The sequence below is a fragment of the Microtus oregoni genome, unplaced genomic scaffold (assembly GCF_018167655.1).
Source record: "Microtus oregoni isolate MIOR12 unplaced genomic scaffold, Mior012 000006F_ref0000085, whole genome shotgun sequence".
In the NCBI taxonomy this organism is placed as follows: Eukaryota; Metazoa; Chordata; class Mammalia; order Rodentia; family Cricetidae; genus Microtus; species Microtus oregoni.
Window position 1 is genome coordinate 57,286,185 of NW_024543065.1, and position 22,616 is coordinate 57,308,800.

Below are 22,616 nucleotides of genomic sequence, written 5' to 3' on the forward strand. Positions count from 1 at the left end.
GGATGTTTAGGGGGAACAGGGAGGCTGGTGGGGTGAAGGGGGGCTGGTGGGGAGTAGGAGGCTGGTGGGAACAGGGAGGCTGGTGAGGAGCAGGGAGGCTGGTGTGAACAGGGAGGTTGGTGGGAACCAGGGAGGCTGGCGGGAAAAGGGAGGCTGGTGGGAACAGGGAGGCTGGTGGGGAGTAGGGAGGCTGGTGTGAACAGGAAGGTTGGTGGGAACCAGGGAGGCTGGCAGGAATAGGGAGGCTGGTGGGGGCAGGGAGGCTGGTGGGGAGTAGGGGGGCTGGTGTGAACAGGAAGGTTGGTGGGAACCAGGGAGGCTGGCAGGAATAGGGAGGCTGGTGGGAGGGGAGGCTGGTGGGGGCAGGGAGGCTGGTGGGGAGTAGGGAGGTTGGTGTGAACAGGAAGGTTGGTGTGAACCAGGGAGGCTGGCGGGAACAGGGAGGCTGGTGGGAGCGGGGAGGCTGCCTATCCTTGGGGAAGCTGACTTCCCTGGTCTCGGGTGACCCAGTGTTTGGTCCCTTGAGGTTCCTTGGAGCTCCTGTGCACCCTTCCCTTCCTCACACGACTGGCCACATAGGACTACCAGGTCCCTCCCACCCGCAGTGCACCCCACTTCCCAGCCCTGGGGGACCTGCAGCCCCCAAATGCCCAGGCTCACATTTCTTCTCTGGGAAGCCATTGCCATTGGCTGGAATGGTGCTGGGTGCCCCGCTTGGGGGGTGGGGGTGCTGGTGCTGGCGGCGGGCGGGCAGTGTGCTGGAGGGGAAGGCGCAGGTGCTGGTGAAGAGCACATCGCTGGGCAGGCCTGGCTCCAGGCTGGCAGGGTTGGCAAAGCTGGGCTCCCGGCGCCCGCTGCACAGGCTCTCATCTGACAGTGTCCGCTGCAGGCTCTTCTGGGGGGACTGCAGCCGAGACAGGAGGGACAAGGGAAGGGCATGCTGGGCTGTGGTCCCTGTCCAAGGGGCTTCCCCGCAGGTTCTTACCAGTGTCCACTCCTGTACCCTTACCGGTCACAGCACTAGACTCGCCCCCCCCCCCCTCCCCGGCAGGCTCCCTAGCCCTGACTGTGGCCCAAGGCTTCTGATCCAACTCTAGCCTTATGTCAGCACTTTACCACTGAGGTATGCATGCCTTTTCTTTTCGGATATGGTCTCAGCTAGTCATGTAGCCCAGGCTGGCCTGGGACCTGTGATTCTCCTACCTCTGTCTCCTGAGGACTGGGATCATAGGTGTGTGCCCACTAGAGGCCTATCTTAGTTCCCATGGACTGCAGCCCGGCAATGAGGGAGAGGCAGGGGCAACAGAGAGACTGTAGTGCCTGCTGCTTTGGTCTGTCTTTGGGCAACAGGAACCCACCCTGCTTGTGGTTCCTGTGCTCTGAACAGCTGGGTTCCTGCTTGGGCTCTGGGAGAAAGATGTGAGACCCAGAGTCTGGGGCCTTTTCCAGTTGGCTTAAGTCTTGGCTCTGTCTGTGGGTAGCAGAGACCTTCACTCACACCCCAGCAGGGCCAGCAGATACCAAAGTCTGGAGACAGGCTAGGGAGCATCACCTCCCCCATACGGGCCCTAGGCCACCAGGCACGCACCCCTGTGTCCCGATCCTGCTCTGGGCCCAGGTTGTCCATGATAATGAGCTTCTTTAGGTCGTCCTCGATGGTTGACTTGTAGTTCTTCCGTGGGGACCGGAGGTCTCGCAGGGATGCCCTCAGCCGAGGCTGACCAAAGACATTCTTTGCGTTGGTGTCTACCTGCCTGGAACAGGAACACTGGAGTCAGAGGACCTGACGGTGCTTCTCAGGGCCATCTGAACTAGAGCAGACTACCACTACCACCAGGGACAGTGCCTCCTCTATGCCACTTGCCTCTGCACTCTCTCATCTGCGCTGGGAGCCTGCCTGACAGGGCCTATTCCAAGGGCTGCAGAGCCACCTGCGGGAGGGGACTGATGCTAGGCAGGTGAACAAAGGGGCCCCTTGTGAGACAAAAAAGCATGTTTTGAAGCAAATAAGGCTGGGTGGAGGGATGGAGATTGCAAGTTCTTTTCTGGGGGGGAAGGGCAATCAAGGGAAGAATCCACACAGTGGAAGAGTGAGCAAGGTGAGGCCTGGGAAGAGACAGGGACAGACTGCTGAGACTTGAGAGACACCGTATGGATTTCTGATGGCTCCCAGGGAGTCCTGGGGTTGAGCTGCCAGTTGGCCAGTGGTAGGCCCGGATGTATGTCGGGAGGATATGTGCGCGGCAGGGCTCACAGAGGTCGGCAGGTGAGAGGTATGTCCCTAACAAGAATGATGGGGTATCCAGAAAGCCCTCGCCCCTGCTGTAGGAACTTGGGCAGCTCAGGTGGGGTTTCCTGTCCTGTCACGTGGGATAACAGATTCCCCCACATCACAGGGTCCACTCTCCTCTCTCCCCGCTGACTCATAGCTCTCTCTGTTTGTGCAGCTCTTCAGAATACAGAGGTAGGCTACCTCTGGGGTCACTGGGGTACAGGGGACTTGGGTAGGGAAAGGAATCCCAGGAGAGAGCAGGCTTGGCTCAGTCTTGCCCCTGCTTGCTCCTGCTGTGAGACCTCAGACAGGCCCCACTACATCTGTGGTGGTTTGAATGACGCTCGTATGCTTGTATACTTGGTACCTAGCTGATGGAACCATCTGGAAAGGATAGGAGCTGTGTTACTGGGGGTAAACCTTGAGGTCTCAAAAGAGTCTCAGCACTCCAAGTGTGTCTTCCTGCCTAGTGGTTGTGTCTCCAGACATAAGCCCTCAGCACTGCTTTACACCACACCTGCCATGTCAGGGACTGAGCCCTCTGAAACTGTAAGCCCTAAAGAAACTCATTCATTCATTCATTCATTCGTGTTTTTCGAGACAGGGTTTCTCTGTAGCTTTGGAGCCTATCCTGGAACTAGCTCCTGTAGACTAGGCTGGCCTTGAACTCACAAAGATCTACCTGTCTCTGCTAGGATTAAAGGCGTGCGCCACCATCGCCCAGCCAAATAAACTTATAAGTTGCCGTGGTCATAGTATCTTCACAGCAATAGAAACATGACCAAGATAGTGTCCCAGAGTATTCCAGCTGCTCTGGGATCTGCTGCCAAGCACCTGGCTGCCTGTGACAGAAGCAGATGTTTGTAGTGGCTCCTGTGACTCCCAGCTCCTTTCACACCAGCCAACCACCCAGAAGCCCGAGAGTCACTGTGTCTTATAGGCCTCCTCTTGCTTCTGTTTGTGGCCTGGCTTCTAGTCTAGGACTGACATGGCTGGGGGAAACCTGGGCTCTGACTTGAGTCCTTGCTACTCCTAGGGAGAAAGAATGTTAGGAGCGAAGGCTTTATGAGGCATCACCTTGTACGGGGCTCTGAAGCTATGCAGCAGGGCTGGGTGTGTGATTGGCTGGAAGTGTCTGTCTAGTACGCACTAAACCCCAAGTTCTATCTCCAGTACCGCCTAATGCCAGGTGTGGCAGCACACATCTGTAGTCCCGGCATTTGGGGGGTGGAGGCGAGAATCAGGAGTTCGGGGTAATCTTTAACTACGTACCGAATCTGTGGCCAGCCTGGGCTACATAAGATCTTGTCTTAAAATCTAACCAAGCCAGACAAGGGGCTGCAGAGATCAGCAGTTAAGAGTGCTTGCTGCTCTTCCAGGGGACACAAGTTTGGTTCCCACACCTATGGAAGGTAGCTCACAATCACTTGCCACTCCAGTTCCAAGGAATCCAATGACCTCTTCTGCCCTGCACACATGTGCACACACACACACATCCCACAACACACACATATACACATAAGCAAAATAAAAAGAACCAGCTAAGCAAGCAGAAACCAAGGTAGCCACTTGTGTGAACGGAGGTTTGTTTCTGTGTCTGTGTTTTGGAGACAGGGTCCCTCTGTAGCCCTGGATGATCTGGGACTTGCTGTGTAGTCACGCTGGTCTTGAACTTGCAGAGACCCAGCTTCCTCTGTCTCTAGGACTAGGATTAAAGGTACACACCCCAACAGACCTAACTTATTCTTAATTTTAATTTTTATATAAGTTTTATGTATATGCGTGTTTTGCCTGCATGTATGTCTGTGCACCATACTTGTGTGCCTGGCACCTACAGAGGCCTGAAGAGGGTACTGGATCCCCTGGAAAAGAAGCCAGTGCTCTTAACCACTGAGCCATCTCCCCAGCACTTATTCTAAATTTTAAATTAATTAGTTAGTTCTTTGTGATGATGGGATCATACCCAGGGCTTCATGTATGCTAGGCAAGTATTCTGTTACTGTCTACACCTTAGTTCCCTGCACCCTTTTCCTTTGTTCTTCTGCTTGGCTTTTTTGAGACAGGGTCTTGCTATATGGCTCAAGTTGGCCTGGAACATAGTATCCTCCTGCCTCAGTCTCCTGAGTGCTAGGTTACCAGCATGAGACCATGCCTGACTCTGCGGTGTCATGTCTGTATCACAGGTGGACTGTGTGTGATACGTGAAACGTGCCCACATTTGATTTGTTCACAAAACACAGTGTCGGGTGGTATGAGGACTGCTCATCACCTCTGGGGAGCGGGAGTCACACGCCATGGTGGAGAGACAGGAGACTCTTCTGAGACTCTGCTGGAACCTGGCCTTTCCTAGTTGGTACTGGAACCCAGAACAGAAGTTAGATCTCTTGGGCTACAGGGGGTTTGGAATCTGCATTTTCTTTCTGTTCCTTAGGCTGCCCTTGTGGTTTTAAGGAAGGTGGCTGGAGAGGGTAGTGGGGCTTTGTCAGCCCATATTCCTCCCCAAACTACATCTGCAGGTCTAGGGCTCTCCGTGGTCTCTGTCCTTACTGGGAAGGAATTCCCGGGGCAACTGGAAAGCTTATGGCTGCAGAGGAGAGCTGAGGAGAGCGGGAGGACAGATGAAGCACACCCCACACAAATGTTCTTCTGAGGTAGCAGGAAGGCCTCCCTTCCCCGAACTTTGGGTGTTGGCTTTTCCCAGAATCCTCAAGGCAGGGTCCTCTGCCATAATGGGGAGCAGGTCCGCCCCAGTATAGCTTCCATGGAGAGAGCATGTTCAGCCTTCTCCTCTCGAGGGAGTGTAAAAGATCCACGGAATACAATTAAACGGGCACTTTCTCCACCCTAACAGTTCTACTTCAGGGAAGAGGTCTGCAGGAACACACAATGCAGAGTGTGCATGGGTCCTGTCTGTGGAGCTAACATAACATGCAGATCCTCTGCAGCAGGGCTATAGCTGTAGCTCAGCAGCAAAGTACTTTTGCCTAACATGAATTAAAAAAAGAAAAAATAATAGCCCCCCAAATATATATATTTTGGGGTGAAGCTGAGGATGAAACCTAGGGCCATGATACATCACTGAGCCCTGCCCCCAGCCCTCACTGGGGGATTCTAGGCAGGTGTTCTACCACTGAGCCACACCCCAGCCCCTCACTGGGGGATTCTAGGCAGGGGCTCTACCACTGAGCCACACCCCAGCCCCTCACTGGGGGATTCTAGGCAGGGACTCTACCACTGAGTCACACCCCAGCCCCTCACTGGGGAATTCTAGGTTGACCTGCTACCATTGATCTCCATCCTAAAAAAAGGCTGGTTTCAACACCTCTTATCTTTCTTCTTTGCCTAGTTCTCTGGTCTCTATAGTTGTCCAAATCTAGTGATCTTAGGGTTGGTGGCTCTAAATTATTCCATGGCTCTGAAGTACAAGGCCATTTCCTATACCCTACTATGAAGTCACTGCCAAAAGACATGAAGGGCAAAAACCAAACACAAGTACAGCTGATAACGGTGTTGACAGAGACAAAAGGGAGCAAGCGCCCACACATGGCACAAGCACTCAAAAGGCTGAGGAGGCAGCTGTGAGTTCAAGGTTACTCCCCTGTACAGTGATAATTTCAAACAACAGTAATAAAAGCCTCAAAAGAAAAATGAAGAGGGTTGTTGAAGAGACGGCTCAGCAGTGAGGAGCACTTGCTGCCCTGGCAGAGGACCTGGGTTTAGTTCCCATCACCCACACAATGGCTTAAGACCACCTGTAACTCCTAATGGAGCACGAGATGCACATGCAACCACACGTGCAGGATCATGCTCTGCACACGTCTGGAAGGATGCAGAAGAAATCAAACAGTGGCTGCCTTTGTGGAGGGGACTCCGTGGCTAGGAATGTGCACTCTTACTGTGCACTGTTCCATCTTCTATAATGCTGGGCATGGTGGTGCACATCTGTAACCTTAGCCGAGGAGGCTAAAGGAGTGGGGTCAGGTGTTCAAGGTCATCTTCAGCTACCTGACAAGTTCCGCCAACTGGAGCTGCCAGAGATTCTGCCTCAGTGCGTAAAGTACTTGCTATGAAAGACTGACAGTCTGAGTGCCATCCCTGGAGTCCACAGTGGAAGGTGAGAACCTACTCCTCAAAGTTGTCCCCTGACCTCCTGTTGTGGCATGCACATGTCCACGTGTGTTTGCACTAGAGCAAGCATGTGAACGTGGGGGCGGGACATGCACACACTTAAACCAGCAACACACAACCTAACAGCTCTCTCAAGTAAAACAAAACCGTAACAACAATAACAGAATCGAAACCCAAACCTTAAACCTTCTGCAGTATTTAATTTTCTCCAAAGGAAATCTACAGGTCTGTCCAACACTCCTAGACATAACGCTGATTTGTCCACGCTATCTACACTCAGATTTTGCCATGCTGTGGTTTAATTCCATCAGAAGAAGAACAACCACAAAGTAAGCTCTGGGGCTGGAGGGATGGCTCAGTGATTAAGAGCTCTGGTTGCTCTTCCAGGACTCCAGTTAGATTCCCAGGACCCACATGGAGCCTTAAAAACATCTGTAACTACAGTCCCAGGGGATCTGACGTCCTTTCTGGCCTCTACAGGCACAGTGCACATGTGGTGCAAACACATATGCTGGCAAAACTAATATAGTACTAATTTTAAAAACTAAAGATAGAAGAAAAAGGAAGCTGTGCACACAGGACTCGAGCAGCGGCAGTTTCTTCCTGTGACAGACAGGATGAAGTGCAGGCAAGCAGTGAGTCGGGCATGGCTGTGAGCCACCCCAGCCAGTGTGGTGCTCTGGCCTCCAAACGGGGCGGCTCCCTCGGGACCAGGTTAATTAAGCTAATTAGTATGGTTGTCAGCCTGGCAGGGCTGAGGGTTCTGCCAACATGGCTGGCAGCAGCCAATGGGAAAAGGTATGGACAGCTCTAACTGTTTGTGGGTAATTGGTGCCCAAGGATAGGCTCCTATGGTTCTTTTCTTGGTGGTGTTGAGCTGGAGTCGGGGGTTGCTGAGCCTGAGGAAGAAGGGAACCTGGAAGCTAGGGTCAACCACTGGAAGCCAGCACCCACAGCCCACTGAACCCTCATACCACTTCTGTGGCAGAGGCATTATTGTCTTCAATCTTGTCTCTGGGGGAAACTGAGGCTCAGGAAACTGAAGACACCTGTGGAAGGCATGCCTGTTAGCTGCCCTGAACCACACAGTGACCTGTTCATGAGTCAAGCAGAGTTCAATGTGTGGACAGCTCTAACTGTTTGTGGGTAATTGGTGCCCAAGGAGAGGCTCCTATGGTTCTTTTCTTGGTGGCGTTGAGCTGGAGTCGGGGGTTGCTGAACCTGAGGAAGAAGGGAACCTGGAAGCTAGGGTCAACCACTGGAAGCCGTGCCTGGGCACTGTATGCCTAACTGTGTGCATTCCTCAGGTAGTCATAGTTACTTCCCCGGAAAAGGCACTGATTGTCTGGGAGGCCAAAACAAAGTGGTGTGGAGCGTGGACGTCAGTCCTGTGACCCGTGGAACTGCACCTGCAGCTGCAGCTGTGGTGGACTCTACCTCCCGAGAACTCGCTCATTCTCCCAGGTCCTGAGTCAGGGGATTGTCCCTCTTCGTGGATGTTCATGCCTGGATCCTTAGCTGTGACTGGGGCCTTGTCTTCCTGACGACATCTCAGGCCCCATGGTGTCAGCAGAAGCTGGTCTAAGGGCCTCCTGTGCCTAATTCTCAGACAAGGGTCACTGGCCCTTAAAAACTACATGTCTTAATAACATGCTATGTCATGTTGCTGGGGAAGCGGTGCATGTGCACTCCAGAGAGGTCCAAGCATGGTTACCTGTGGGGTAGTGCCAGCCTTCCAGCTAGGTCAGTCTTTAAGGTGAAGGCAGCAAGGAGGGAAGGCTGCATGCCCTGCCCCCATGCCTCTGGCACAGTGTGGCTGCCCCAGCCTGGCATATCCTTTACCAACTAGCTCTCTGCTTGCAGACTTGGGATGACCTCAAAAGCCCTCGCAGCTTCCTTAGTAGAAATTAGCCCACTCCAATTTAAAGAGATGGACCCTGAGGTGAGCAGTCAATGGTGGACACCCATCCCTTACCATCCCTCTGGAGGCTGAGTGAAGGGAAGCCACTCACTTGAGAGATCATTGACAAAGCGAGCAAACGAGGCTTGCCTGATCATCGCTGATGCAGAGCTGTTGGCCAGGGCCAGCATGGCGCCCTGTGGTGGCAGATGCTCGGTCCTCTGCTGCACATGACCTGCCTTTCCTACCTCACACCATCTCAAACGTGGGTCCCGCTGCCTGAGTCTGGGAGACGAGAGGCCACTGGTTTGGGTCCTGAATTTGCTGTGCCTCATCTAATTGGGGACCTTGGGTGAGGCACTAATGGTGCCTTCGGAAAATGGGCTCCTCCTGTGGGGTGGTCAGGAGGGTCTAGGGCTGGGCAGCAAAGCCTGGCTCACAGGCCACACTCGTGTGCTGGTCCTTGTGGGACACTCACTAGTGGGACATTCAGCTTTAGACAAGGCCTGATGAGATTGTCAGATACCCATGACCAGGGCTGATGAAGAGGGAGGCGGAGACATTGAGTAGGCATGGTAAGGACCCTGGTGACCTTGTGGAGGGAAACTCCAAGGCTGATGGATGAAAAGGACCATGACAAAGTAGTCCAGGCTGGGGGACTGATTCTCTGCTCTGGGAGGTGTGCCACCATACCTGGTGAGATTTTTGGTTTTTATTGGCATGCTAGGCTTAGAACCCTTGCACAGGCAAGGCAAGATTTCTACATTGAGCCTGACCCCCTAGCAACAGCATCGTATTTCAGTGACTGTGTCTAAACTCAAGGAGTCAAATATAGTGCTTTCTGAAAAACTGGGTTGGATGAGTCAAGAGTCCCTGTAAGTGACAAGGTCACGATCTGGAGATGCTATGAGAAAGTCTAAGTTCAAAACTCCACAGCTGAGCTGCAACTCAGCAGAGAAACCTTGCTTAGAAGGCACGAGGCCCTGGGTTTAAGCACCGGAAAATAAAATATGCTCCCCAGAAACTTTATAAAATGGGAAGGTACAGTCAGAAGCATCAAGTCAGGTCTGGACAGATGGCTCAGTGATAAGAACACTTGCTGCTCTTCCAGAGAACCCAGATTCAGTTCCCCGCACCCATGTGGTGGTTCAGAACTTCCTCTGATTCCAGTTTAGGGGATCCAACACCCTCTTCTACTCTCCATGGGCACCAGGCATACATATGGTACACATACTATAATATGCAAAACACCCGTACTCATAAAATGAAAATAAACAAATCTTTTATGTTGTGGTTTTATCAAATATATCTAGTGAGATTCGGTGGTGCACATCTAGACAGAGACAGGACAAATTTCTGCCTCAAAAAACCAAAGGCTAGGCAAGGAGTTCAGCGAATAGGACACTTGTCTAGTGTTAACAAGGCCCTGGGTTCCACTGCCAGCATCAGGGGAAAGAGGTGTGTGTGTGTGTGTGTGTGTGTGTGTGTGATCCAGATCACGGAGAGAGCACTTGCCTAGTATGTACAAAGTACTGGGTAGGGAAAAAAAACTCAATGTGAATGTGACCTCACCTAGAAGCAGGGCCTTTGGGCAGGTAATCAGGCTGAAATGAAACTAACAGGATGGATGCGAATCTGATAAGACTGGGGAAAGGTGGCTACAGAGATCACCAGAGGAAGCGACCCAATGAAGACGGATTGCGTACTGGGAAGGAAAGCAGCTCCTCAGGCCAGGAAAGGCCAGAGTAAGCTAGCCTAGCGCGGGATTCTAGAGAAGGCCCTAGAACAGACCATCTCTCCCTCATGGCCACTAGTGGGAGACCCTGCCACCCCCTCCAGAACTATGTGTGAGACAGTCAGTGGAGACCCCCCACCTCCAGGACTGTGAGACAGTCAGTGGAGACCCCCCCGACCTCCAGGACTGTGAGACAGCCAGTGGAGACCCCGCCCCCTCCAGGACTGTGAGACAGCCACATCTACAGTGTAAGTTTGTGTCCCTCTCTGGGACGGGCCTGCAGATCCCCATAGAACAGAAGATGAGGAAGTGGGCGCTGCAGGCAGAGGGAGGGAAAGTGAAGAGGACAGCAATGGAGCCGCAGGACACTGAGGAGCATGTGGGTTCTGCAGGGCTTAACTTCCCACCTGAACAAAAAGTGTGTGTGTGTGGGGGGGAGGGGAAGGATTGGCTCTTGCTTAATGGGGTTATAGAATCAAACGAGATCCATTCTAGTACATTTACTGACCAAGCTACCCCAGTGTGTGCCAGGGGGAACACAAGTGGTCCGTGACTTCCAGTGGGAAAAATGAGAAGTAGAACAAAGTGAAGGGCCGGGCGGTGGTGGCGCATGCCTTGAATCCCAGCACTTGGGAGGCAGAGGCAGGTGGATCTCTGTGAGTTCGAGACCAGCCTGGTCTACAAGAGCTAGTTCCAGGACAGGCTTCGAAACCACAGAGAAACCCTGTCTCAAAAAACCAAAAAAAAAAACAACAAAAAAACAAAGTGAAGAGACACACACTGACAGTAGGGACTCCCCTATCCTGGCAAAGGCCTGTCTGGAGGTGGCATTAGCTTAGACTCTCTCGAAGGAGAATATTCCAGGCCATGGGAAGAGGCAGCGCAAAGGCCCTGGGGTGGGGTCAGCATGCACTGAATCTGAGGCCCAGCAACAGGTCAGTGTAGCTGGGGCAGAGTGAAGGGTGGAGGTGTGGGGCAGATCAGGCAGGACTGGACCGGAGTCCGTCCAAGGAACGTGGTTCATAAGAGCTTGATACAGAGCGTGCCCAGTGACCCCGAGCCTCCAACATTAATCCTGGGGCAGGTGGCTGGAATAAGTAAGAAGGGGAGCAATGGCCAGATTCTAATTTTCAGAGTTCCCTCTGGCTGTCAGTGACACTTGTGAACTGAATTTTCAGAGCCCGTCGACACCTCCAGGGACCGTCTTCTGTCTCCTGGTGCCTCTTTCCCCCCAAGCTCTATGTCATCCACAGATTTAAACAGCTCCATCGAGGACAGGAAGAAAGGCGTTGGGAAGAAGAGATGGAGGATGGTAGAAGCTCCCCCGCCAACAGAGAGGACCTTTGGGCTTGGCTATGTGGATTCTGATGCAAGGGCCATCTCCAGATAGCATTGAACCTTGAGCCCCAGTTGCCTTATCTATTAAATGGGGAGAATATCATGTCCTCATGGAGATGTCGCAAGCTTTCAGTAAATGAATGCAATTAGAAGAGGCCGGCAAGATGGCTCAGTGGGGAGGGGCTTGTGCCAAAGGGAGGACTTAAGTTTGATCCCTGAAATCCACAGAGGGAGGAGAAAACTGCCTCCTGAAGGGGTCTTCTGACCTGCACATGTGCGCCTCTCTTCAGTATGTGAATAAATAAAGCTCATCAATAATCTTTTCTGTTTATTTGTTTGTTTTTTGAGACAGTGTTTCTCTGTGTAGTCCTGGCTGTCCTGGAACTCGCTCTGTAGGCCAGGCTGTCCTTGAACTCATGAGATCTGCCTGTCTCTGCCTCTTGAGTGCTGGGATTAAAAGTGTGTACCACTCCCACCTGGCACCAAAGCTCCCCCTTTTCTTTAAATTTTTTTGGTTTTTTGAGTCAGGGTTTCTTTGTGTAGCTTTGGAGCCTGTCCTGGAACTTGCTCTGTAGACTAGGCTGGCCTCGAACTCACAGAGATTCGCCTGCCTCTGTCTCCCGACAGCTGGGATTAAAGGCACGTGCCACCACCGCCAGGCACCAAAGCCCTTTCTTAGCTTCACAGCCCACTTCCTCTTTCTTTCACTCTGTATGGAGCTGAAGAGATAGCTCTCAGCAGTTAAGAAGTGCTTGCCGTACAATCATGAAGTTCAGATCTCAGCTGTGTACAAGCCAGGCATTCTGCCCATTCCTGCAACCACACCTCTGAGGGGGCTCACAGGACCTTGCTAGAGTCTAGTCCAACAGAGAAAGTGGGAGACCAAGGTTCAGGGAGAGATCCTGCCTCGCAGTAAAAGGCAGAGAGTGACAGAGAGGGATGCCTGACCTGTTTTCCTGGCCTTCACACACATATATGCACATAAACTCACACACAAATAAATGAAAAAATTAAAAAGTGAGCAAGCAAACAAACAACAGCCAAGGAGATGGCTCAGTGGGTGTGAAGTACTCGCCATATAAGCCACATGAGCTGCGTTCAATCTCCGGAGCCTACGTGGAAAGCTGGATGCTGCAGCATCTCTCTAACTCCTAGCACTTGACCCAGGAATGGGAAACAGGGACAGGAGTGCCGAGACCACAGCAGCACGCTGCCGTATTCAACACGAGTTTCTTATCTGCCATGCTTACTATTCCCAGCTGAATGTCAGTTCCCTAAGAACTGGGGTCTTTGTCACCTGTCTTGTTCATAATTGAAAACTCAGGTGTGGAATACAGTGAGTCACATTTTCCCGTCCCAGAGATGCCCCAGTGGTCTCTCAGTGGCACTTACTTCTTAGTGTCAGTGAAGGGGAGTGGCCGTGGTGGGGGCTCGTCTGTTCTCTTCCATCCAGTTGGATGCTTGTTGTGTGCTGGTTGCTTGGAGAAGAAAGACTTAGGGACGGACGTGGAGAGCTGGAAGGGCCGGGGAGTCTCTGCACTGGCTGTTTTGTAAACCTGAGCCGGGTAGCCAGCCCTGGAGCCCATGTCACTGCAAAAGCAAAGACAAAGAAAAGAGTCACTTACACAAGGGGGACACGAATCCATGGCTGCTGAAGCAAATGCCAGCAACAGTTGAGTATGGTGGTGCACCTGTGCAGTCCCAGCACTCAGGTCAGCCTGTCCACAGGAGACGGAGAAGGGGCTGGGGCATGGCCCTGTGGGCAAAGCACTTGCTGCACAAGAGCGGGAGTGGAGTCTGCATCTCCAGTACCGACATAAATGCTGGGTGGGTGTGGCCTGTAATCCTAGCAAGCTGTAGGGACAGGCTGGAACCAGGGAGCTCTGGGTTCAAGTGAGAGACCAGGTCTTCATTTATACACGGCAGAGTGATTAAGAAAGACACTTGCTGTCAGGTCAACCTTTGGCCTCTCCATGTACATGCACGCCACATAAACACACATTCACACTGGGCAGTGGTGGCACATGCCTTTAATCCCAGGATTTGGGAGGCAGAGGCAGGGGGATCTCTGTGAGTTTGAGGCCAACCTTGTCTACAGAGTGAGTTCCAAGACAGCCAGGACTGTTACACAGAGAAACTCTGTCTTGAAAAACCAACCAACCAACCAACCAACCAACCAACCAAAAAGCGCATTTCAATGAACTGGACTGGACATGTTAGAAGAAAACGCTCTGGAGCAGGGTACAGGAGCTGCTAGTTCTACAGTGGTAAAGATGGGTATGTATGGAGGCAGAAAGTGAAATCCAACCATATACAGACAGCTCCAAATACAAAGGAAGTGGCCGTCTGACACCTTAGAGGCTGAGGCAGTCACTGTAGGCCTTTCCTTCAATATGGTATTTGTGTAGACCTGTGGATGAAGAGCTGGACTTTGCTTCCAGACGAGCAAGGCTGCAAGCCTGCTTCCACGTGCACACTGCCTTTGTCCCTTCCCATGAGTGAATCTGCTTTCTCCTGAGAAATGAGCTACCAGTGGTGTCCCTGAACTGCAGGTGCATGAAGCAGGGCGCCGAGCCCCTGCTTCGGCTAATACAGAATGGGTGTGGGGAGGTGGTGCACTGTTGCCCCCTGCTTTAGTCTCAGGCTTTGTGAGTCTGTACAGTGTTACTGCTCCATGCAGACTCTGACGGGGTTGGTGGGTGGTCCCAAGCACATACGGTTCAAGGTGGAGAGCTGCTGCCCTGTCTTTGGGAAAAGAGTGGTGGTGGCCTGGGTGCAGTGACACGGCTGACCGCAAAGTCTTGGGCACAGTTAGGCCTGGATTTAAACCTCCCCACACAATGCCTCACACAGCACCAACACTCCCGGGTGCAGGAGTCACCGTCGTACTTCAGGTGGGGACACTGACGTTCAGAGAGCCTAAATAACCTGCCCATAGTACGTATGGGATGGACGCGTGCTTCCTTCTGTGCTCTCGAGATGATCATCGTCAGGATAAGGACATAATAAACAGATAACCCAGCTATGGATGGAGCCCTGTGCTAAGTCCTGTAAGTTCATAGCCTCATTTTGTTCTCATGACCTTGGATCCCAGCTCTGTTATTGTTATCATTAAATTTTTAGAGACAGGGTCTCATGTAGCCCAGGCTGGTCTCCAACTTGCTGTGTAGTTGAGGATGACTCTGACTTCCTGATTCTCTTGCCTCTACCTCCTGAGTGCTAGGATTACAGCCTGGGCTCCCGTTATTATCCCATCCATGGATAGGACCAAGGGCCTGAAAGAATTCACATGGTAAAAAGTGGTGGAGCTAAGACTTGGTCACACCCAGCGTAAGGCGGTCAGGCAGTAACAACATGCCCTCACAGTCCAGGGGGTCAGGCTGCTCGCCACTTGGCTTACCTGTGGAATCCGCCCCCACCTCCCATGCCCGTTTGCCACGACCTGAGAGTCTGAAACGATTATATTCTGTGATTCTCTGGCAGGATCTTAAGAGTGGCCACACCCACCCTGGAGCCTCTTCAGGAGTGAAACAGAAAGGATCTGGGGTGAGGACTTCATCTGGATCCTATGCCCTTCACTGTTTGCCACCTCCACCATGTGCCACCCGCCAGGATTGCCACCACTGTCTCTTCTAGGGCTACCTGCCTTCCGCGTCCTCCCTATGGGAATGTACGACACTCCAGAACTCTGTGGTTTCAGCTCATGCAGACAAGCAGTCTCCCACAGGCCCCACTCCATCTCCTGTGTCCTCAGTTTCTCCACTTGCCTGTCTTATCTGTAGAAGTTACACAGTGCTGTTCTTCAAATACTCAGGAGTGTTTCTACCCCAGGGCCTCTGAGTTGTCCCTCTGCCCACAGACCCCTGTTGGGCACTCTCAAAACAAACTGTTTTTCCCTTTGCTGGCTGTGGCTCCCTGAGCAGATCCTGACACAGGCAGGGCGGGCCCCAGCAGACCCCCGGATTACCTTTGAGGGCTGTGCCCGAGATGGATCCCCAGACAGATCGGGAGACTGCTGGCACAGCCCGGGAGGCAAAGCCACGTGCTTCCTGCCTGCTGGGAACGCCCAGCTGCGTCAGCTCCACGTGGAGCCGAGTCTCTGAGCCCCTAGCTCTCACTGACAAATTGCTTTGGAAACCAAAAGATTTTGGCATATGCACTGCTCTGGGACCAGGTAGTCATGCGTCTGGGCTTGCTGGGCCATTCAGGTGCCTGTGACAGGCGCCAGCACTCGGCAGGGGCTTGGCAGTTGGGCTCCCATGACGAGTGTCTGGGGTGGGACAGGGTAATGTTTGTGAAGTTGCTGAGGTTCTGGACCTGCACAAGTAGCTACAGGTGGTGTGGGCCAGGGAAGTAGGTGGGGCCTCTCTGGGTGTGGCCAGGCCCAGCTCTTCCGGACAGCTTTCAAATTCTGTCCTCTATTTTCCCTTCCCTTAAACAGCCTGCTTCTCTCAGAAGACTGGGGGGCCCTTCCTTTAAAATTAAAGACTGAGTCTCACTGTGTAGCTCAGGTTGGTCTCCAGCTCACGATCCTCTTATCTCTGCCTGAATACTGGGATTACAGGCCTGCAGCCAGAGTGATATTAAAACAAAAACAAAATATCTACCTATCCACCCCCCCCATCACATTATGGGCCCAGTCATCTTCTATGGCTCCTATGCCCCCCAGGATCAAATCTTAGTAGCCGACCACAGTACTGAATCTGCTAGAGCAGGGCTCCTGCCCCTGTGCCAATCTGACCTCCTGCCATACTTTCTTTGGCTATCTGTCCTACCCTCTTTGGTCACCTGATATTCTCAGAGTACTGCAAAACAGGCCAGTTAGGTCCTGACATTTGCTGTCTGGCTGCCAGGAGCCTTGTTTCTATGACAAATCAAGACGCTGCCTGCCTCTTCGTTTCTCTCCTCAGCCTTGGTCGCCATCTGTGTATCACTTGGTTGTTGTCTGTCCATCTGTTTCCTCTCTGCAGTAGAATGTCAGCCCCACAAAGGGGGACTGGACTCTGTTCCCTAGAGCACCAAAGCATCTAGAACAATGTCTAAGAGAGCTGGGCCTGGCTGGTCAGAGGAACGGGCTTCTCCAGCTGCTCCCACTCCATCCAGAGTAGCCACGGCTCCTGGCTTACTGTGACTAGCAGCAGCTCACCTCCCAAACATCTGTTCCAAGCCCGCACCCTCTCCACGTTAGCCTCACCCTCCCAGGAACGCCACCTCCTGTCTTGCCCCCAAACCTCCTTTTCAAAGGCCAGATCTGGGGCCAGGGAGCCAGTTCAGCAGATAAGGGCACTTGCCACACAAGCCTGGTGACCTGAATTGGATTCCTGCAACCCATGTAAAGGTGGAAAGAAAAAATTGACTTCATAAAGCTACTCTCTGATACCTTCTCACGCACCATGGCTTGTATGGTACATCGTAAACACAAACACAGAAGAAGGAGCACAGATCTGCCCGGTCTCCTCTCCTGAAACCTTTCCTGGATGTCCTTGGCCTTTAGGATCAAACCCACACTGGCAAAGGAGTGTCTTCATCTCCCTGGCCTGTTGAGCTTGTGCTCGGGTCATGCCAGCTCTATCATCTTCCCCAGCCCTGGTCCTTTGTACTCACTGCTCTCCCTCCTGAGAACTTCCTCTATAACCCCATCTTTCTCTTCTGCTTTTTTTAAATTTGAGCCTATGTACCCTAGGCTGGCCCAGAAATGACAATCCTGCATCAGCTCCAGAGTGCTGGAATTAGCTGCACCTGTCCCAGGCCTGGCTGTTTTCTGTCAGTGTCCACAGCCAGCGTTATGGGGTTTAGCATGTGTAAGGCCCTGGGTTTGATTCCCAGCAACAACACCTTACACCCACCCTCACCAAAAATAAAACTAGGAAGATACAACACAAGCATCCACGTAACTGCACCCCAGCCTGAAAACATCCAGCCAGCCTGCTCTGAGGTGGCCTATTAGCAGGGTTCACCCATGACTTTGTGACCATCTGCCTGTTGTCTCCTTGGGGCAAGCCAACACCAGGCCTGACACACACATACTTGCTCATGAATAAACGGTAAGATCTCGGCAACAGAGTGCTATGGGGTGGAGACAAGGTACTGAACTCTCACGACAGGTCTGTTCAGACAAGAGCACCACCTGCTCTCTAGGTACTGGGTTCAAGTACGATGCTGTCTGTCATTCCCAAGGACTGGACCTACAATAGTAGATGCGGAAGGCTGTGGAGCCGTCTGCTACCAGGGACGACGTGGTCAGCAGGTGGCAGGGGTGCCTGGGGCCTTCTGAGACCGGGTCTGGCCTAAGACTGTATAGGGAATATGTGCGTATCCATGGAAACATGAAACTAGGAGGGTGGGAAAAGTGTGGTGGGGGACACTGACAACTCACTACAACTCGCCACGCCTCGTGTGTGTGCGATGCTTCTGCCATGTGGTCTAGATTCCCCTGCCTTAGCCTTCCCTGGGCTGGGACGACAGGTTTGCATTGCTACACCTGGCTGAATACGTTCCTTTATATCATCTCGGTCCTAACGTGGTGTGGTGGCAACTTAGTGGTACTTCCAGCACCTCAGAGGCAGAGGCAGGAGGATTACCACAAGTGTGAGGTTAACCTGGGCTACAGAGTAAGGCCCAGTTTCAAAAAGAGACACACCCTTACCCCCAACCCCCACAGAGGAGAGAGCAAGCAGGCCATCTTATCTCTGGTCCAGGGCAGTGTCCGTACGACCAGGGTGGGCTGGCAGCGCTGCTGCTTCCTAAGGAAACATATATCCATTTAAGAGAAAACCTCTCCTTCCTCTTTCCACCCAGATCACCTCAAGCACCCCATTTTGGGAAATGCTGTTCCACACTAAAACCCGTTGCCTAGGAGAAAACTTCAGGAAGCAGCGTTAATGAGTAGATGAGAATGATCTGCAATGAGCATCAATTGTCTATATGTAAATTAAAGCTCCCAGCCACCAGGGCCCACTTGTATAGTGGGGCTCCCTTCCTCTCACTCCCTCTACTTCTCTCAGATTCGGGGTAATTTGTTCCCACCCCACTGCCTCACCCGCCATCCACGCCTGGCATTGCTACTGCCTTTATATCATCGATCTCAAAACCCTACAAAATTTTGTTCAGTGCTAAGGGTTGAACCTTACTCAACAGTGAGGCAAACACTCAGCTACATCTCCAGCCCACTTTTAACTGGTATTTGCTCTGAAACAGTCTAACTAAGCTGCCCTGGGTGGCTTTGAACTTGTGATCATTCTGCCTCAGTCTCCTAGGTGGTTGAGGTTACAGACCTGTTCTATCAGGTCCAGCTCCCACCAATGTGCCACAACAGGGACTACAACAGGCTGAAAATGCCCTGCTGTGTTCTCTCGGTCCCACATCCCTGCACTGGGCAGTAGGCACAGCTCTCCCTTGTTCTGAATGATGGCTGGACTGTCATTCGTGATGAGGAACAGGCCGGAGTTACATAGGCCAGCACAGATCTCTAAGACACAGATACTGAATGAACGAATGAATGAATGAATGAGTGAAGTAAAGCAGTCAGTGAGGTCGGAAGTTAAGAACTACTTGTTTAGGAAGGTGGCCCAAGATAGCTCCCTCACTGTCTTTTTCTTTGTCTCCATGGCAACCCTCCTGGGCTCCCTCAGATCAGAGCAGCAGAGAACTCAAGCACCCCGACCTGCTGGTTTTCTATTCTCTTTCTCGATTCTCCTGTTTCTTCTTGTAGTTCTGGGATTTGAACCCAGGGCCTCACAATCACTAGGCAAGCACTGTACATCCCTAGTCTAACCATGGGGATTTTCAAATTTGTTGGAGCCCTTTGGAGGAGTCAGGAAATCCTTCTGGCAAGGACGAAGCTATGTTCAACAGTTCATGACTGGAGCAGACCAAAGTGTGCTGCTAACTAGAGGCTCTGTGTGGAGCCCAGCTCTTTCCATGCAGAAACATGGCTCACTCCCACAAGCCTCCCCATTTGTGCTTCTTAAAATGTGGTCCTGAGACTGCACCCAGCGACGGCTAAGATCTGGCTCGGGGGGGTTAAGGGCACTGACTGCCAGAGGACCTAGGCTGGATGCCCAGAATTTACACTGCAGCTCCCAACCACCTGTAACTCTAGCTCCAAGAGACCTAACGCCTTCTTCTGGCCTCCTCGGGCACCAGGCATGCATTTGGTGCACAGACATACATGCAGGCAAAATACCCCTACATGGTTAAAGGAAAAAGAAAAAGAAAAGTCAGACATTTTAATCCTAGCACTAAAAGGCAAAGGCAGGTGGATCACTGTTGAGTTTGAAGTTTATAGGGACTTCCAGGTCAGTCAGAGCTACATAGTGAGACCCTGTCTTAAAATAAATAAATGAATAAATTAAAAAAGAAAACAAAGGCATGAGATTACACAGTGAATTACAGAGTCCACGGACTCATGGGCACAGGTGCCAGGAAGTCTTTTATCCCAGGAAGGCCCTGAGTTCAGATGAGGGTTCTGGGCTCAGGCCACAGGGAAGGAAAGCTGTAGTAAGCATGCCAGAGGGCACCTGGAAGGGTCCAAGCTGTGGCTTCTACATAACACCCTGCCTCCCTTTCCCTGGCAGACCCTTTGCTGCCATCCCAGGTGCACCAACCGTGTGGGTTCAGACCGCGGGCTGAGGTCGCCATTGCTCTCCCACCTGCCTCCTACTCGAGCTTTGCAAAGTGTGGTCCCGAGACTGCACCCACTGACAGCAAAGAGTTTTAAAAAATGCATATGCTTGCACCCCATCCAACCCACAAAGGCAGAACTCAGGTTTTGGAGTGGGACACGAATTTGAGTTGATCAGGGTGGGGTCTGGGGACTACTGTCAAAGCCAGAGGCTAGAAGGCCAACATGTGCCTCAGTGTGACTGTGGCAGTCACATGACACCACCAGCTGTGGACGGTTCTGGGGGAGCATTTGCTTTCCCCATACAAAGGAGACCAGAGAAGCTGCAGCTCCCCTTTGTTCTCAGACCCCATCTTGAAACCAGAGAGCCTGCCAGCACGGTAAGAACAGTAGAACAAGAAGCCAGAGGTCAGTCCTGGAGGCCTATCAAGTCACACGCAGCCTACTTGACTGCGCCACCACCGCCTGGCTAGGAGACTGTTATATCCTTATTTTTTTTTTTTTTTGAGCCACAGACAAACAGACTTGTGACAGAAAGATCCGAATGAAACCATGAAATCCTCACAGAGTTAAAAATCGTTGTCATAGATAGCAGAGAGGGGAGAAGACAGAGGTCAGAGAGAACCAGTGACAGAGGGAGACAGAGACACAATTGGGCTTCTCTCCCCATCTGGACTTTTGGAGGCTGAGGGGTATGCTGCGTGTGTCCTCCATCCCAACTCTTCAAGCGATACAATTATCAGCATGCATGTTTTGGGGAAAGAGCGTCATTAGGGTTGTGAGAGGTGGTGGTCAGGGTCTCCTGGAAGACCTGGAGCTGGCATGGGGTCTCACCTGGGTTGCCTTGGTGGGTCTCGGCTGCCCCCGACCAGGCCTGGAGGGGTACTGGAGCCTGAGGAGTACAGCTTCGGCCGGTAGCCCTTGTTCTGGCCAGCTACCACAGGTGCAGGAGAGACTTCCCGCCGTCGGTCTGCAGGGTGGGGTCTTCCGGCTGCCTCCCGGCCCCCTCCACAAAGGCCAGGAGGCTTGTGTGGCTTGGCTGTCCTGGGTGTCTTGGCCAAGGACATACAACTGGGGCTGGAGGTGTAGAGTGTGGTGTCGATGCCGCTGTCACTGGAGCCGCCCTTGGAGAAGGGGTCCTGCTCTGGCTCCAGGGGGTCCAGAGGGTCGAACCAGCGTTCATCACTGTGGCTGCTGGAGGCATTGCTGGAGAGGGTATTGCTGCTGGAATGGCTTGAGTACTGCGGTTCACCCTGGAAGGCAAGGCAGCTGTGTCACCTCGACTCACACTGGCACCCCAAAGCCAGGCATGTCCACATCATGGCTCCTCCCCTATTGGTACAGTTAGCCTAGACAAGTGATTTACTTCCTCCCTGCCTCAGCTTATACAATTGTAAAATAGGCGTGGGACAAAAAGTGCTCAGATCAATACATCCCAAACCAAATGCTTCTTAAATTGAGGTCTGGGGTCCCCTCCTAGTCCCACCCCCCTCTTTCCTCCAGCTTCTCAGTGCCTGCCCTGCAAATCTGCTGCCATGCATTGCAGACACATGCTGGAACTGTCAACGATGGCATCCTCCCCGTTCTCCCTGGGTCCTGGCTGCCCTCCCCTCCCACAGGACCACCACAGCACCCTCCTCTCCATCTCCCCATCTCATCCCCTCCACAGGACCACCACAGCACCCTCCTCTCCATCTCATCTCATCCCCTCCACAGGACCACCACAGCACCCTCCTCTCCATCTCCCCATCTCATCCCCTCCCACAGGACCACCACAGCACCTTCCTCTCCATCTCCCCATCTCATCCCCTCCACAGGACCACCACAGCACCCTCCTCTCTATCTCCTCATCTCATTTGTTCCCAGCCTGTGCCCAGAAGAAAGCTGGGAGCTACTGTCCCTCCATCCGTTTGAAACTCTCCTGTGGCAATTTCAGGGGATAGGTTAGAGTCCTTACCACGGTACTCATGTTCTGTGTCTAACGTCATCTCCCTGTCTCTCTAGACCACGCCTTGCTGTTCTCTGTGCCAGGCACAAGCCTCAGGGCCTTCACACTTGCAGCTCCCAGGCTGTGACTCTTCTCTCAGCTCTTTAATGGCTCTTTCCTAACTTCCTTCAAAGTCACCTCCTGTGCTGGACAGCTTTATGTCAACTCGACACAAGCTCGTCATCTGAGAGGAAGGAGCCTCAACTGAGAAAATGCCTCCATAAGATCAGGCTGTAGGCAGGACTGTAGGACAGCTTCTTCATTAGTGACTGATGGGTGAGACACCACCACAGACACTGTGGGTGGTGCCATTCCTGAGCTGGTGGTCCTGGGTTCTCTAAGAAAGCAGGTGTAACAAGTCATGAGAGGCAAGCCAGTGAGCATCGTCTTCACGGTCTCTGCATCAACAGTGGTGACCCTGACTAAGACACACGCCCAGGGCTCCGCTGACGGAATTACCTAAGGCAGCAGTGCCCATCAAGCAGTCCGCAACCACGCTTTCTTAGCAAGTTATAAATGCTTCTGTCCATTCACTGACTGCTGCCCCTGGGACGTCAGCTTCTTGAGGACAGTGGCTCCTCTGTCCTCTTTACCACTACGCTCCCAATGCTCAGCATGTGGAACGAGGTTGCC

General features: G+C 52.6%; 1 protein-coding gene across 3 annotated transcripts in view; it reads right to left on the reverse strand.

Annotated features, from left to right (window-relative positions):
* The window catches only part of Sipa1l3 (signal induced proliferation associated 1 like 3), a 206,208-nt gene that overhangs the window by 11,972 nt on the left and 171,620 nt on the right, over nt 1–22,616 (reverse strand). For all 3 annotated transcript variants that reach the window (XM_041653354.1, XM_041653355.1, XM_041653357.1), the window contains exons 15-18: nt 20,831–21,249; nt 12,766–12,963; nt 1,589–1,754; nt 661–904 (exon numbers count right to left, since the gene is read on the reverse strand). In XM_041653354.1, coding sequence (XP_041509288.1) covers nt 661–904; nt 1,589–1,754; nt 12,766–12,963; nt 20,831–21,249 — 1,027 coding nt within the window. The remainder of the gene's footprint in view (nt 1–660; nt 905–1,588; nt 1,755–12,765; nt 12,964–20,830; nt 21,250–22,616) is intronic.